We start from the raw sequence: 18,597 nt of genomic DNA on the forward strand, positions 1-18,597 counted from the left end.
TCTCTCTTCTGCACGGATTTCCAGCTCCAATTTGCTATTACAGGACTTTCATCCTATGGAATGCCCTTCCATGCACAATAAGACTCTCTACTAGCCTCCAAACTTTCAAGTGTTCCCTAAAAACTCACCTCTTCAGGCAAGCCTATCATATTTAAGTTCCATACGCATAACCCTCTGAGGCACTTATGTATTACAGGTCGAGTATCCCGTATCCGAATATCCGTTATCCGAATTATTCCGAAAACCAGACATTCCAGAAAGTGAAAAAAAAATTTTTTTTGATAAAAACTCACTGGGGACATTTGTAACAGCACTACTGAGGCCATGATATGTAACTAGTACTATATATGTGCAAGACAATGATTGCTTGCCATTCAAATTCAGTGCTGAGATAGTACACACATTTTGTTTCATGTTTTGAAACCTTGTTTTTTGAACAAATAAAATATATTTGTGTGTATTTTGTGTGTTTATACAGCATAAATGCAAGATACTTCAAAATGCATCATTGAAATATTAAAATATTCTGAAATACGGAATAATCCGTTATCCAAAATTCTCCTGGTCCCGAGCATTTTGGATAAGGGATACTCAACCTGTATATAGCTTCCTTTCTGGACCTACAAGCTATGCTATTCCTGGTGCCTGTCCTTGTGTTTCCCTCCTATGTCTTTATAGATTGTAAGCTTGCAGCAGGGCCCTCTTACCTCCAAGGCTGCCTGTTGTTACCCTGTTTGTTTATCTCTGTTTACAATTGTAAAGTGCAATGGAACCTGCTGCGCTATATAAGATAAATGTAAATAAATAAGGGAAGAAGTTGCAACCGATCGCCTTGAATCGCCCAGGAGCTTCCCAGGCAGCAGGATACCATATGATATATTATATGTATTCTCATTCCCCACTGCCAGATATGCATTGAAATATATAGAGCTATATGGATATATATTGTAATACAGATCTATATCTCCAGATATAGCAATATATAGATCTATAGCAAGAAACTCCTATATTGAATTATAGATTTATATTGGGATCAATATTTTGTTCTACCGAGAGTTATATCTACTGTATCTAAATTGATCTATAGGGATGTATATGGAAGGTTGGATATTGAGATGTGTCTATATCGAGATATATATATATCTATCTCGAGAAATAGCATGATATAGTTCTATATCGAGATATACTGTTACATAGATCTATATTAATGGGATAAGGTCATTGGGTCACCAGCAAGTTGTTACAGTCATTAGGTCGACATAGGTTAGGTCAACAGTCAAAAGGTCGACATGGGTTTTTTCACTGTTTTTTGAGCCGACATGTGCTGACAGGCGGTATTTCATGCCCTACCATCCATTAGGGCGTGGTGGGAGAAGCATGGCGTGTGCAGCGGTGCACTTAATCCTGTGTCCATTCGGGGGAAAAACCAGTGAAAACCCCCATGTCGACCTTTTGACTGTCGACTTAACCCATGTGGACCTTCTGACCCTGTCGACCTAGCACATGCCAACCTAGACACATGTCGACCTAATGGTGTCAACCTAATGACTGTCTAACAACTTGCTAATGACCAACTGATCTACACCCATATTAATATATATCTCAATATATATCTGTCACAATATCTATATAATATGGATCTATGTAATTGTATATGTTTATATAAATCTATGTCACAGTTTATCTCAATATAGATTTATGTCACAGCATCCTTCGATGTATATAGATCACAATATACAGTGACATAGATATCAAGCTATAGATTTTTCCGGATCGAACTGTCGATATACAGCACTAGATCGATTTCGAGAAATTGATCTGTCTAGATCAATTTATCAAGATCTATTAAGACCTGGATCCCCATGCCTCATTTTTTCTGTACTTACTGTATTATGATTAATTAAATTTTTTTTTTTTTAATATTTATACAATACATCTCCCCCTCTCCTGCAGATCAGTAATCATTGACTTCCAGTGTGTAGCACATTATCTCCGCTGGCCTGATCACCTTCTCCTCAACCAGTCAGATGTGACAATGATTACCACATGGGTAAAATCCGTATAAAGCCTAGTCAAAATGGCTGGGTCCTGCACAGGCAAGGACTGGCTTGGTTAGAGTGTCCTAGTAGGAGTGTTATATAGCCCCTCATCAATGACACACAGTGGAGAGAACATGCACGGCCGAATGAAGTCATAACAATGTGTTTGTAGACTAGGGAGATAGTAACCATCCATGATTCTCTAAATCTGTAAAACCATGCCTGGCTCTGTAGACATTAATTGGCTGATTCGGGCAATATTAGAGTGGGTTTTTGTCTGGAGTATCAGCAGGGCAGCTAAAGGGTGGTTCAGTGCACACCCAGACCAGCAATGAGGTGCATAGTATAATCAGATTTCTGCAACTAAAGGGCACATCAGCAGCTTTGGGTTTGATGCACTTCCTTTGAAAACTGCAGGATAGATCTTCAAGATGAGCAGTGATCCGGCCATGTATGTCCACCAAATAAGACATTTTATGCCCCACCGAACATCTGATCCAGGATGCATTTGATTTAGAGTTATTGCTGACAAACTGAACATTTCCATGTGGAGTGTTCCAGCCCTGGTTGCTTGAACATTTATTTATTGTTTGCTTACAGTATATCTATTTTGTGTCAGATGACCCATGTAATTTAGTAGTCAGAAAGCACCATTACTTTTATTTTTATTTACCTTCATAAAGATGGTGGCCATTTTTGTATCATGACAGTATGAAATGTTTCACTGTTGCAGACATTTGGAGTAAATGCAATATCTTACCTCAGAAAAATCACAGAAAGGTGGGATAAAAAAATATTTTCAGCACATTTCAAGCTACATTCCATACATCACTTCCTTATGACTGAAATTTAAAGTTAATTTTCAGATTTTAATTTTTTTTATTCAAATGTTTGTATTATATTCTAGTGTGAAGGAATACAATATCGGAACTGTAAATTTTTTTGGGGGGAAATCTACAGTATATGCTCTGGGGTACTGGTGCTAGACACTGACTTTTCTATCCCGGGATAGATGCCTTTATGTACTCTTGGAACAAAATGTATGGAAAAAATAATCTGCACCAAGGCCATACTATTGATTTACAGTTAAGTAAATTTACACAATGAGAGGTTATCTTACTGAACCACCCTCATATGCCAAATCTTTTTTTTTTTTTTTTTTTTTTTTTTTTTTTTATCAGGTCTTATAAGGTGATTGAAGAAGAAAATATGAAGTTCCCACTAATTTATGGAGAAGGCAAAAAGGTTTGTCTATAAGTACTAATTAGGGGCCTGATTTAGAGTAGATCGCTCATCAGCAGAGTCTCAGATCACGCAATTATCTTATGACTGCGCACACATACGAATCGGAACGTGACAGAAATTGCATATGGATCGTAAATGAAATGTGGGCAGAGGTTGACTGACAGGAAGCCAGTGTTTGGGGGTGGAAACCAAATGTTTTCAGGGAGTGTCTGAAAAAGCACTGACAAGGCCAGGCATTTTAAGGGAGGGTCTGTGACATCAGTACCAGCCATCAATGAGCCTTTCTTAGTCATAGATGACCAGTAGAATCAGACTGACTCCCATTTGCACAGAATGGAAAAAACATTTGATGGATCGTGAATTGCATATGAATTAGCAATTCATTCACCGATATGCACAGGGCATTTTCTCTTTCTGTGTGGGTGGTTATCTACTCTCTCGGTTATGTGCTATTTTGCAGATCAGCGATAGGGTCTTAATTATGCCCTATATAGATAATTAATGTATAATTTTAACATCCAAAAAATGCATATACGTATAACATGTTTTCCAGGTGTGTAAAGCCAATGCTGCATGATCCCATCATGCATGACTTCTGTACAATCATTGTTTGGGTCACTGTCCATTTGGACCTCAGTTTATCATCACTGAAGCTGCTGCACCCCTTCATGCATGCTTAGGTTCATGCCTCACTGTCCAAGAGAAATACAAATGTCCTCTCATAGCTGATGGTCTTGTTGGCTTTACTCTTTGGGGGTTATTCTAGTTGATTCAGTCCCCTGGGACTAATTAATTAAAACAAGGAATCGTCTTGGCTCTTTAAAGTGTTGTATTTGAAGCTTAAAATATAATTAGCTATACACTAAGGACTTTATTCAGACATGAACACAAACTCTATGGTGAGAGATCTGTTGCGGCGGCCATTTTTCTGTCTACAGTATATGCACATTGGAGTCTTGGCACTCTAGTTCTTAAGCTCCACAACGCTGCACTGCTGCCAATATGAAAATCATTGGTAAAATGGCCACGCTGCCATGTTTACAGAGATTTGCACATGCACGGTAGGGTCTGAGCGCTCTAGTGCTCAGACTCTACTACACAGCACTGTTCCCGGAAGAGAGAAGGCGGCCCGGCCGGAGGAGGCTGCACATGGGTCTCCTCCGCTCTTAAAATGACCCTGGTTACAGCACATTTGTAGATCTCATTTGGCGAGATTGCTCAGTCAGTGGATGCTACAGCCTGATTGATAGGCCGTGGCTATTTGGTGGCAGGAATCATGTGCACAGCATATTATCACACAGCTGCAGCATACAAAGGCCATGAGATTAGCGTACATTTCCAAATCAAGCCTTGAGTGTTAGGCAAACATTGTACAAAATAGGATCTGCAAAATGTTGCATAGTTTTGCATAACATGGGGAAGCAAGGCGCAGGCCAGTGCAGAGATACAGGCACATAGGCTTATGAAATTATCAGTCACTAACCGGTTTGTGCTTTCTAACAATATGATAACAAATGTCTGTCTGCCCTGTACTTTTATAATATACATTTTGATAACCTTAAGTAAAATCAGACTATATGTTTTTATTGTTGTATGACTAGGCTAGAGTGATGGCCACCATTGGAGTAACACGAGGGTTTGGAGACCATGATCTTAAGGTTTATAACTCAAACATCTACATCAAGCCATTCCTATCTTGTGTACCCGGGGTACGTATACCACATTTTTTGTGTTTTATGTATAATAATGTTAATTATATTTATCCAAAGACATCTATCTATTCTAATTCACATTATTTAAAAGCCCATCAAGTTGACGGACTCCAGGTCCGGACTGTAGGGGGCTGCTCACACAGGAACTGCTGGGTTTTTGGAACTCCTGCTGCTGGGAGCTGGGGCTCTGTCACACTGAGAGAGAGAGAGAGAGTGTAGCATTAGCTTTTTATGTACAGTGATGCTTCAAAAAGTGTGTGACTCTTCAAAATGTTGTATAATTCTGAATTTGGCCCATAACATTCCTCCAGATTTTCACACAAGTCCTAAAAGTTGATAAAGGGAACCTAATCAAACAAATGAAACTCAAAAAAATAGACATGCACATTTCTTATAGATGAGTGTGGCTAAATCTGTAGTTTTGATTGGCAAAAGTATGTGAACCTTTTCCGTCAATATCCGGTATGATCCCTTTTGCAGTAATAACTGCTATGATTCGCCTGCATCACAGCAAGAGTGTTGGAACATAGCAAGGCACATGCAATCACACACTCCTGCTATGCCATTGAAGTGAATGGGACCCAGAAGCGATGTGATCGAGGGCAGCATGCTGTGTTACGTTCTCATCACGATCCTGCTACATAAAGCTGCTATACTGTTTTCTTGCAAGAACCAGCAAAAAGTTCTGTTGAGGCTTCATGTGGGGGGGAGGGGGACAAAAAAATTCCAGTGCAGTGAAGTAACTATAGAGGATGCAAGGGATGCAGTTGCTATGGCGCCCGGTTGCACCCTTATTTTTTTACTAACGTTCTTTAAACCCCAGTGCCACCGTGCAGGTTTGGGGCCTATATTTTTTACTAGAGAGGGAAGCTGCACTGCTGGCCAGAACCCGCAGCTGGAGGAGAGAAAGAGTAAGGCCCACTGTTGCTGCCACCGATTCTCTGAGCTTTATATACCGATATACAATGTGTATTTGATCTTACAGGTGAATTGAGTCCAGCTATGGAAATCAAGCAGCGACTACTGAGTGAGAGTCACTGCTAAATATATATATATATATATATATATATATTTAATTATAGGACATGTGGCAGTACAGTCAATTGATTCAAAAAGATTCACGCCACTGCTGTTAAGCAGATAATGTTCCAGAAGATAGACAATGCACTCTGGTATGGATCATTAGGTCACCAGCATTATGGTCGACAAGCATTAGGTCGACGTGAGTTAAGGTTGATATGACTTTAGGTAGACAGGGTCATTAGGTCGACATGGGCAAGGTCCACAGTCAAAAGGTTGACATGGGATTTTTCACTGTTTTTCAAGCCGACATATGCTGACAGGTGATATTTCATGCCATACCATCCACTAGGGCGTGGTGGGAGAATAAAATAGTGTGCCTGAAGCATGGAGAGCGCAGCAGTGCACTTTAACCTGGGTCCATGTAGACTGTGTCGACATTCAGGTAAAAAAATAAAATAAACAGTGAAAACCCCATGTCGACATTTTGACCTAATGCTTGTTTCAACCTTATGACCTGTCGACCTAATGGTGTCAACCCAATGCTTGTGGACCTAGTTGCTGTAGACCAAATGATCCACACCCCTCCTAAAGTAGGAGATGGGACATGTTTGCTCCCACAACAGGGGCTTTTTCAAAGACTCTGAAAAAGCCAAAGTATATAACAAATGGGAGCGCCGCTGGCAGTTTTAGCCAATATTTTGCACATTTCTTACAGAGATGTTTGCACTAAAGGGTTAAAATCAAGGCTTTTTGTAAAGTTAGGACTGTGTCATCTCTTGGACTTTATTAGAGTATTTACAAACTTAACAAAAAATCTGGGTTTTAAGTTTGCAGACTTGCCAAATTGAGAGACAAATGGATATACAGTATTAGCAGTATTATTCTAGTTTATTTATATGGCACCACAAGGGATCTGCAGTGCCCAGTTACAGAGTTCATAAACAAGTAAACAAAACAAGAAAACTGTGATTTAAGGTGCTGCGCAGAATATGGCCACCCGATACCCCGCAAGCCGCTCGGGACCCTCCCGGGCGGCAGGGACGCATACGGACCATCACAATTTGTTGTGATGGATCACGTGCGTCCCTGCTCGCTACCGGGAGGGAGGTCCCAGGTTGGACCGGACAGCCAGGACTTAGGTCCGGTGCGCACGGGGCCACGCATCGGACCTGAGGGGACATCAGATTGACCCAGCTTGGGCTGATTTGACGGCCTGATTCATCAGAATCAGCCGAAATCGGCACAAATCGGCTCAGTTTATGGGCACCTTTATAGTTCAAGACAGTACAGGATATATAAAAATACTGTATATGCATTTGTAGACTATACTAAAATATGTAGGGATTAGATGCCATCGAAAGAAGTATGGAGTTGGTTTAATTAAGAGAAGGAAGGGCACATGAGAGAAGAGGGCCCTGCTTGTGAAAGCTTACATACAAAAGGGCCTCATTCGTTCCTGATCGCTCATCTACAAATTTACAGATGACTGTGAGTAGTTAACCACCGACACATGCAAGTCTATTGCTATTCACTGCAAAACCATGCGCAATTTACTCACTGTCAAATGATTTTCCCAGTCTGTGCAAATGTGAGAAAGCCTGACCCTTCCACAACTCTGTGACAGAGAACGGCTTATCGAGGCCGTTCCTGACCTTACAGACCCTCCCTGAAAACGGGATTGGTACTAAATCCCGGCAGTCGGAATCCCGGCGTTCAAAATCCCGACCGCTGAAAACCCGACAAGGGGGGGGTGTGGATTGTGCCCCCCCCTTGAGGGCTTGCTTGCTACGCTCGGCACACTAATTTATTCTCCCTCTATGGGTGTTGTGGACACCCATAGCTGGAGGAAGTGTCGGGATTCCAGCGTAGGGATTTTGAATGCGGGATTCCGACTGCCGGGATTGTATCTGCATCCCCTGAAAACACCAGGGCGCACCTGCGTTTTTTTCTGGGACTCCCAGAAAACAACAAGTTACCCATATGCTGCTTTCCTGACTGTCAAATTGCTAGGGGATTGCAATTAGATATTTGTGCTATTTGTCGCTGTTTGGGCTCCCACTTGTGCGCTACAATCTGTAGGCATGCTCGCTTCAATCCATATGCATGCATAGTCTGAATAACCCCCATAATACCCATATAAATTAAAAAATAAAAATGACTCACATGATACCAGAACACAGGCTGTGCAATTTTTTATACTTTGTAAATGACCATCAAGGTTTAATTATTATAAATATAGAATTTATGGGGACATTTACTAAAGGAAATTTGTAAAAAATAGGTGTATTTGTATCCAGAAATACACTTATTTTTGACATTTACTATCCCGAAAATACGGCAATTTGTATTTGTATTGCTAGCACATCAATACGACTACGAATTGCCGTATTTTCGGTATAGTAAATGTCAAAAATAAGTGTATTTCTGGATACAAATACACCTATTTTTTTACAAATTTCCTTTAGTAAATTTCCCCCTATGTTGCATGTTAAGATTTATTATTAGCACACCGGCTGTGTGAAAGTATGTCCTATGCAAATCAACTCTGAGGAGTGTTCAAATACTCGATCAGTCACTGACACATGACACTCCACTAAATAAAGGAAGCCCTGAATTTCAACACACTTCTGTTTGCCATAAGGGTGAACCTTAAAAAATGTGTATAGTGAGCAGCAATTGGTGGTTATATCAGTGGTTATATCAGGAAGTGTAAATGGAACAATGTTTGTTACTGACATGCAAACATGAAAACATTTGCAGCATTACACAGTATTTTCCCACAGTCATATTTAGTGCTGGCTTGGGCTGATAACCAAACTCCCATACACACTAGGAGATTTTGAGCTTACAGTAGATCGCTTTCTCCCGTAGAGCTCAAAATTTCCATGTGTGTACGGGTGGGCGATAAGCGCTGATGCACGCTCCTGCATAATCCTGTATTACTGAACGAGTGAACCACTTTCCATAGTCTCCTACTTTGGAAAGTGGTTCAGCTCCCGTGAAAATCGCTGGCTCGGGGTAAAATTGGTCACTGAGCAATTTATCGGCCAGCGATTTTCATCACATTATGTATGGGCAAAAACGTCTAGTGTGTACGCACATTTACTATTGCCATTTTTTTTTTTTTATTGAGACTTATTCCTTTTAGAAATGTCTTATATGAAATACAGCACATGCAGTGTGTCTAGTACAGTAGAAGCCAACTCCAGTCCCTGAGAGCTACCAACAGTTCACATTTTCCAGACAGCCTAGCTGCTGCACAGGTGCACTCATTACTGACTGACACATTTTATAAGATCCACAGGTGGAGCTAATTACTTCACTTGTGATTCTGGGCCTTATTTTGGTTCATTCTTTCTGACAAAATCCTTCTTAGATGGGCAAAACCATGTGCACTGCAGGTGGGGCAGGTGTTACTTGTGCAGAGAGAATTAGATTTGGGTGGGGTTTTACTTCAAAGTGAGATCTATATTGCAGTGTAAAAATAAAGCAGTCAGTATTTTCCCTGCACAGAAACAAAATAACTCACCCAAATCTAATTCTCTCTGCACATGTTACTTCTGCCCCCCCCCCCCCCCCCCCCCCCTGCAGTGCACATGTTTTTTTCCATCTAAGATGGATTTTGTCAGAAAGAATGAACCAAAATAAGGCCCTCTGTGAGGAGACCTGGAAAACATTAACTTTTGTTAGCTCTCCAGGACTGGAGTTGGCTGCCCCTGGTCTAGTATGTATCTGATCGCTGTATTTATCATCGTGTGTCACAGTGTTGTGCAATTATATATTGTCTTAACACAAACCTATTTATTGGATATAAAAGCTTTACAAGGCTACAATATCCCTTTTTGAGCTTTTTATTATTTTTACAGCCCATGCAACTGTGCATTATTTGGTCCCTAATACACAGAATACTGTATAGCCGGCTGTGTTAACTTTCACATGAATTTATGATCAATATTTAGAAATATGAATGTCTATTCTTAAGGCCCCCATCCACTACAGCGAGAAACCGCATGCCGTACCTCACATGCAATACCCCACCATCTCACCAAGCAGCTCCTGGGTGGCAGGATGGCATATGGGGTTTTTTTCAAGTTCTCTCTGTCCTCCATGCATTCGCACGGAGGACCGATGTTGCGCGCATGCGCAGAACTTTTGGTTCGCTGGGTGCACGCACCCATGACGGCCTGAGGGGGGCGTAGAAGGGCGGGCGCGCCGGGCATTCTCATGGTAATAAGGCGTGACGCAGGAGCGGGGGGGGCTGGCAGCTGACATCACCGGATGTCAGCTGCCCGCCCATATCCATCCCATCGTACACGCATATGTAAGTGACTTAAAAGTCACTTTTATATGCGTGTACCTTCCACATCTTTCGATGGTCGCTGACCATCGAAAGATGTTGGAGGTTACCCGCAGGCATACGAATGGATGTTTATGCTAAACATCCATTCGCAACCTGTGCGGGCAAACCCGCGCTGCGAGGGAGGGGGCGGGTGGGCGTTCATTCACCGGGCGGGGTTCGGTGGATTTGCAATGCTGTGAATTTGCAGCCTTGCAAATCAACCAGAATAACCCCATGGTACATTGTATGCAACCCTGTTCCTGGCTGCGAGATCCGTTGGATCCTTGGTGCAGCAGTGACGATATTCGGATCTGATACACATCGGATTGGAATCGGAGGTTAAACACATGCGATTTGGGCCCTTTTCATCTGATTCCTTGGCCTGATGTCTCCCAACCCTCCCAACCCCATAGCCCAGTGGTTAACAAACTGTGTGCCTAGGCACCCTGGGGTGCCTCGAGACACTTGCAGGGGTGCCTTGGATTGGTGGTCTAGGACAAATTCTATAGGCAAAACCAGAGTTTGTGGCTGCCAATCATGAAATACGTGGCAAGCAAAAGCGAATATTGTTCCTCACTACATAACTGATCCTAAGGTTGATATATAAACACATTTAGTTAATTGAATATTTTTTCAACATTTATCAACAAGAAACTTTTGACCATGGGGTGCCTTGAAAAATATTCTGATAGTCTAGGGTGCCGTGGTTCAAAAAAATTTGGGAACCACTGCCATAGCCTATGTAATCTGCATAAGAGCATGGAGATTTGTAATATTAATGGGACTCCTCCGTGGAGTTGCGTGAAGCTGAGAGGAGAAGCCATGAAAACTATCTACTGAAAAATAAGCCAGGGAGGGTGGTTCTCCTGTTTATCCTTATTTGCATCATAAGAAGCTAACGTTTTCCTATTGTTACCAACAAGTGCTTATTTCCCTTTCAATGCTTTAATAAATGATACATTGTTTCCTTAGGTGAAAGTGTATGACTTAGCTGGGTGTGAGCATGGATCTGATGATGTCATGGTAATGGGCACTGATGGACTGTGGGATGTCATCACTGACAGAGAAGTGGCAGATATTGTTCAGAGAGTGTTTGCGTCATATGGTACTGACCATCCTAACAGGTAAAATAGAGACTTTTGCACTGTGTATTTCAAATAGTAGTTTGCATATTAGGGCAATGCTTGCACGCATTGGATTCTCTGGAGCGGTATATGTTAAGAATGTACTTACATTTATTTTATGTATATACTCTGTACACATACCTATCTGCCATAACATTAAAACCACTGCCGGGTGGCAAGAATAACATTGATTATATCATTACAGTGGCACCTGTCACACATTGGGCGATTTAAGCCATTATCGCTGGATAAATGGTCGCTGAGCGAGTCAGTGTGTTTTCTATGTTGCAAGAGGTAAATCTCTAGGAGCGCGCTCCCGCAGCCAGCCCTTCATCCTACGATTATGGCTAAAAATTTCCGGTCGCTGGTGCACAATGCACTGTACACCAGCGACCAGCGATTTCTAGTCAAAGTGAGGTAGAGGCAGAATGAGACAGAATAGTTTGCAATTTTTAGCCAAAATCGCTGGCCAAATTTGCTCAGCAACCATATTGCACCATTTGTCCACACCCTTAAGCTGTGTACACCCGGTGCAATATATTACTGTGTCCCGTTTTCAACAGCGACCAGAGATAGTTGCTGATAAAAAGGAGACTCTGCTGGGGGAGCCACAGGGGGAAATAGCTGGTCGCAGGCAGCGACCATTAGGGGCTGAACATGGGAGCGTGCAACCGGCGATTTAATGCACACAGCACATTCAAATCACTGGCAATATGGTCACTCAGCAACCATATTGCCAGCGATATGTGCTTAATATCGCCCGATGTGGACACAGCTTTAGACATGCAGTGTCACACTCGCAGCAGGCTCTCAGACATGGTTACGGTATAGATAGACAATGTCTAGGTCGACCACTAATCACCACCTGTCGTTGTCGAGCTAGGGCAGGGGTGTCGAACTCAAATTCATCGGGGGCCGCATCAGCAGTTTGGTCACCCTCAAAGGGCCGGTTGTATCTGTAGGACTATGTGTCCACTCTTTATTATCATAAATTATTGTCACTGCATTCAATTATTACTGTTTTTTGTAATAATGTAATTAATAACTAGCAGGGAGATTGGCTGGGGGCCTGGGACAGGGCACAGTGACGTGACGTCAGATCGCCCAGCAGGTGACCTGGGCCTCTGGGTTCGCAGGACTCTCGCTAGAGTTCTGGACTGGTGGTGACAGTGGGACAGATAATGATAATGACCCTGGACACAGGCAGCCGCACTGCAGATTTGTGGGCTCAGGCTGCGGCTGTGTGCTGATGGCCTGGCTCTCTGCCTGCCCGGCCACGGACTCTGGACTGGACAGACTGGTCTGGACAACAAGAGACAACACAACTGTGCCCACCCCACTGCCGAACTTACAGTAAATATACTGAACCAACTGATGCCACTGCTACGCAGCGCGGCACCACAGGCAGGAGGCAGCTCACCGCCGGGCCGGCGTGCAAGTCCGACAGGCAGCCCCAGCAGCATGCACGTCACGGTGTCACTGGCACTGCTGTCAGGCGGGCGTGTGTCACACATGGCAGCGCCATAGCCGCTGCCCGCAGGAGGAGCCGGGGAGGAGTCGGGCACGTCACACAATGACACTAACAAGTCTGTGTCCACTGTCCTGCCTCCCTCCTCCTCCCAGCGAGCGCCGCGGCGGAGTGACTGTGTCACCCGGCTTCCTCACGTTGTTAGGTATGTCTCTCAGTCTCGAATCGTCGTCATGTGAGTGTCACTGAATGTCATGTGACACTCACACTGTGATGGCTTCCCGCAGTAATGTAATAGGCGCCAGGCGGGGGTGGGTGGCGGCGGCTGCGCGGGCCACATGACGAGGTCTGGCAGGCCGGATTTGGCCTGCGGGCCTTGTGTTTGACACCCGTGAGCTAGGGTATGTTGACCATTCTTGGGTGTTAACCTAGTAACTCTTGACTAGACATTGTGGACCCAGGGACCGCACACCCTCAGACATGCAGTCACATTCACAGCCGGCTCACAATGTTTTTATACATACGTTCAGAGTTATATTGTAGGGACCAGGGCTAAAATCAGCTCCATGCCAACGTGGATTGTTGGGATTATGAACTATCCACATTGGCATGGAGTTTATTTAGTTTAGAAAGTTTGGCGAGCGCCGAACCTGGAAGGCGCGTGCGGCCATGCTGCCGCCGTGAAACTAAACAAGTACCGCAATTCTTAACCCCTGTGGCTAATGCCGCAGGGAGCTGGGGGACGGCTGCAGGCAGGGAGATGGAAGCCTCCCTGCCTGAGCCGGACATTGTGGGGGAGAAGGAGGGCTCCCAGGGACACAAGCAGCAGCAGCTGCCCCCTGGTAGATCTGGCAGGGGACTAGGGTAGGGAGCCACTTGCACTGCTCCCGTTCGTGCATATGTAATGAGTGGGAGCAGTGTGAAGTGAATATATGAATATGTAATGAGCGTCTCTCGGCTCCCGGCCCCCTGCTGGCTGTTATGTGTAAAAAAAAATAATAATAATAATTTAGAATTAAATGTATATTCATGTGCTGTAAGCATATTAATAAAAATAGCATTCCCCTTTACATAATAAAATTCCTGATTTTTTTTTTTTACACCAAAAAAAAAAAAAAACTTTATTTTAAAAGTTCACATTCCAGTTCACCATAGAAAGATGGTGATCGCAGCAAAAATCACCTAGAAAGCAATTCGTCATCTAATCATTGAATACAGTCACGGCAAATCACATTGAAAAACCCATTGAAAACCACAGCGAATTGAGGTGACTATCAGGCGGCGAATTGTCCGTCATTCACTGTTCGCCGTCGGTGAATAGTGCACGTTGAATAGGGTGAATCACTTTTTCAGTATAAAGATTCACCTTAGAGAATGAAAATAGCACACATTCGCCATAGAACATGGCGAAGCAGCCTCATTGAATACTGCCCATAAAATGGAGAGTGATACAGCCATCCAATCAGCTCCTACCTGTCATGGCTAAAAATGTCAGGTAAGAGCTGGTTGTTTATCACTTTCCACTTTATCACTTTGTGAAGCTTGATACATCTGGCCCATATAGTCACCTCTATATAATAGTCACCCACTTAGCAGAGATTTTACAATATTCGACTTCTAAAGGGGTGAAAAGGGTTCACATGTTCTGCCCAACACATCTTTTCCTGCACATAATCAAATAATAAATGATATTGTAAAATATAATTTTATTGTGTTATGTACTACTTTCATACTAGCTTTCTCCTGTTGAATGGGCGCAGGGACTATAAAGTTTATCAGGGAGGTACTGACAAGCCCCCACATGCCAGTAATACCATTTCTGAGGTTTGCTATCTTATATAATTATATAATTGTAGGCAGGATGTAGTCTATATAAGATTGTGTGTGAATATTAATGACACATTGTGGGACTTTTACTAAGATGGGAGTTCTATTTCACATGGACAACCAATCAGATACTATCTTCTAGAAGGTGCTAAATAAATGGTAGATTCTGATTGGTTACCCATAGCAACATCCCATGTGAAATAGAACTCCTATTTAAGGATATCTCCCCCATCATATATAATAATGTATTTATGTTACAGATATAATCTCGCTGCACAAGAACTTGTACTCCGTACAAGAGGGGTTCGGAAGGAGAGTGGTTGGAGGCTAGGAAATGGAAAGCTGGCCTCTCTGGATGACATATCTGTGTTTGTTATTCCATTAACCGGATATGGGAGCTGAGGACAACAAAATGGAATCTATATGCATATTATTGGCACAAGGATGGTTCATGACCTCAGTGATATAATTTGAAGGCACAGCAAGCGCTAAGCACTTTAACAGAAAACACTTTCCTCAAAGACTCCGTATTTGATCATATATTTTTTATTTAAATGTACGTTACAGGTTTGCAAAAGCTTATAGCCAGTCTGTAATAAAATCACATTATGTGACACACGAAGGTCATTCCACGTTATTTCGAATGAATCTACAAATGATTTCACTTGTTTCCCTTTTAGTAAACATTTCCTAAAGTGGTACAACGATGGCATATTCAGGAAAGGGTCCTACACAGGACAGGGGTCAGAAAAGAGCTGCCCTGTTGTAGTACTGGATATAAAACAAAATATGCCATATACTGAATAAAATCATATACCCGACATAAAGCAGAGAAGTGTTATTGCGCGTTTGACAACACTCGTGATGAAAGTAGATGCTGTGGATTCACACTGTGCATTGGCCATACTGTTAGAAAAAGTCATGCTGAATGCCGAGAAAAGGCCATTCAAAATGGGGCCTAGAAAAAATAATGCACCTGATTGGCTGACAAATATATTTTTGTATTTTATTTTATAAATTAACAATTTACTTTTAAATAAAGTGGATTATGGATGAATTATTATATTTTTTCTTTTTTTAGTAAAGCTATGTTGCAGTGGGTGTTAGAAGCATGGAGACCCCCCCAGCAATGGATGACACCGAAAAAGTGGGCTGTCATAGCAGACGTAAAGCTAGGCTTACATGTTTCTGTCCATGCATGACTGTGTACTGATCAGTGAGGCAGCATACAGAACAAGAAGTGTTCAGGTGTCCATAGCAAAAAAGGAAATATTAACTTGCACACAACATTTTCAAGAGTGTATGGGGCTTTACTACTTGTAAAGTGCTTCTTAAAGCAAAGTCTGTACAACCACTGCTTTGCACACAGCAGCTGCACATAACCCTCAGATCACTGTGTGCAATGGTAAAAATCAGCTAGCAAGCAAAGGCCATTCGATGCTGGAGTAGTGGAATGCATTCTCTGAAGTGACAAATAATAGTCACGCAGTCTGCTAGGCAATTCTAGGTTGAGAGGGTATCAAATAAACACTTTAATGTCAGAATATGTACTGCTGACTGGTTGGATGGAGGAGGAATAACTGTATGTACAGTAGCTGTATTTTATGTTTTGTCCAGTGAAGGGAAATCTTAATGATACACAGTAGCTAAAATTACTTTCTTAATACTTGTTTGCTTCCATCTTTGAGGCAATATGACAAGACCCCACGCACTTAAGACTATTCTTTTATTCACTCTTGGTGTTATTATTGTATTGCCTTATGTAGTCTTGGAGGAACATCCCATCAGAGTACAATACAGGTAGACTCTATCTTGTCTTCACAGACTCCCTGACCTAAAATAGGGTAATCCCCTTTATGAAAAATACATTCACCTGTTCTTTAATGCTGTTGTATGAAAGTTCAGTAATTTATAGACCAGCAGATGTGTTTATTTCTAATTAGTACCTCACTTACATGTTTTATAAAAAAAAAATATTAAGGTTCCAAACAGTTCTTTTAAAAGTCGTGTAAACAAACAATACAATTTGAAAATGGTCCACTAACGTTTATGGTGTGTACACACGGGGGCGATATGCCTTGCTATGCGAGTCCCGATGCGATCAGATATAGCCTTGCCTGCCCTCTCTATTTGGCCGCCGATTTGCGCTCACACGGGAGCGCGCGTCGGCAGCGCATCGGGCTCGCAAGCCCTAAAAAAGCATGCGATCAGCATGCGATATGGCTTCCGATGTTCACTATATCAGCAACATCGGAAGCCATATCTTACCATCTGTACACACCATTAGACTTTAAGCAGGGTATTCAATCTCCCGCAGCCATTCCGATATGGCTGCAGGGCCCTATTCAATGCTGTTTTCCTTGACAGCATTGAGCAGGGGATTTCGGCAGAACGAGCTGACTTCACAAGTAGTCGGGCCTTTTCTGCCGGGAATGGAGGAGCTCCTGGCCGCTTCTCACAGCCACGCCCCTTTCTTGACCCGTGGCAGGCGGGACATTGAATCCCGCCTGCAAAATCTTGGTCGAACAGACCGGGGACAGGACAGGGTCAAGGCTGTCAGGCCAGCCCGACAGTCGTGACCCAACATTCAATATCCCCCTAAAACAAGACTACCACTGCTTGCATCAAAAATACTAGAATGATGGAAGATCTAAATTCAATGGGCATCTTTATTCTTTTATATTTTTATTTATTACTCTCAAATACTTATCTCACTACGGGCTAGATTCTCTAAGCTTCAAAAGTGATAAAATGGAGAGTGATAAACAGCCAGCCAATCAGCTCCTACCTGCCATGTCACAGACTGTGTTTGAAAAATGTCAGACAGGAGCTGATTGGCTGGCTGTTTATCACTCTCCATTTTATCACTTTTGAAGCTTAGAGAATCTGGGCCTACAACTTTTGTTCAGTAGGGATATTTGTTCCCTCCATTTAAGCTTTCCTTGATGAAGGGAGCAAAAATAGCTATCCTTGAAGGAATTCTCTCATTCAGTTACATTGGAAGATTTTGGGTTTAAATCCAGTGGATGCTCCTGCTATAGGGATGCAGGACTGCAGCCCCTCCAGTTAAAATCACAACACCAGAGACACACAGCACCAGAGCTCTGGTGCTTATGTCCTAAGCACTGATCGCTCAGCACACAGCGATGCACCAGTGATGTGTTGAGTGATCTGTTATGGCCAGTGTTCTCTGGTGAGCATACACTGGCGATGACTAGGTTTATACTGCATGCAGTATATATCTAGTCAGGCTATAGTATTGCCATGGTGACGCATGGGACAACACATCGCTATTTGGTATACACACAGAGCAATCCGTGCTTCATTTCTAAGTGATTGTCAGATTGTTTAGAAATAGACATAACATTGCCACGTTATTGCCCCATTACAAAATTCTGAAAGATCAACATATCCAAAACTAGGATGACTTCCTTTATGGTCAGTATACCGACATTGGAATCATGCCGTTGCAGTCAGGATCCCAACTGACAGGCTATTCTCCCTCAGTTGAGGTCCATGACACCCATAGGAGAACAGAACCTGTGGCGAGCACAGCAACCCAGCAGGGGGCTTTATTGGGCTCTACCTGGTCGGTTTCCCAATGTTGGTATACTGACCATTGGAATTCGGACCGTTGGCCACTCAAACCACAACTTAATCTCCACTTTACCTCAAATGTATCACATCATTAGCATAAAATAGTACTGTTTTCCAAGGCTTCTGCATTGGGTTACACTTGTCTCTGTCCTCTGCTCTTCTTTCATCCAGTATCTACTGCAGTCCTGTCACAGAGCAGTCTTTCAATGCTATTACCCCTTTT

The 18,597-nt window shown here is 42.7% G+C and overlaps 1 protein-coding gene across 1 annotated transcript in view; it reads left to right on the top strand.

Moving 5' to 3' along the window:
• LOC146060013 (protein phosphatase 1H-like) overlaps window positions 1–15,834 on the top strand; it is a 135,804-nt gene extending 119,970 nt beyond the window's left edge. The window contains exons 7-10 of the mRNA XM_083172782.1: window positions 3,221–3,284; window positions 4,886–4,993; window positions 11,331–11,482; window positions 15,038–15,834. Coding sequence (XP_083028908.1) covers window positions 3,221–3,284; window positions 4,886–4,993; window positions 11,331–11,482; window positions 15,038–15,179 — 466 coding nt within the window. The 3' untranslated portion in view covers window positions 15,180–15,834. The remainder of the gene's footprint in view (window positions 1–3,220; window positions 3,285–4,885; window positions 4,994–11,330; window positions 11,483–15,037) is intronic.
• Window positions 15,835–18,597: the final 2,763 nt, after the last annotated feature.

Source organism: Crinia signifera, chromosome 2, assembly GCF_055691185.1.
Source record: "Crinia signifera chromosome 2, ASM5569118v1, whole genome shotgun sequence".
Taxonomy (NCBI): domain Eukaryota; kingdom Metazoa; phylum Chordata; class Amphibia; order Anura; family Myobatrachidae; genus Crinia; species Crinia signifera.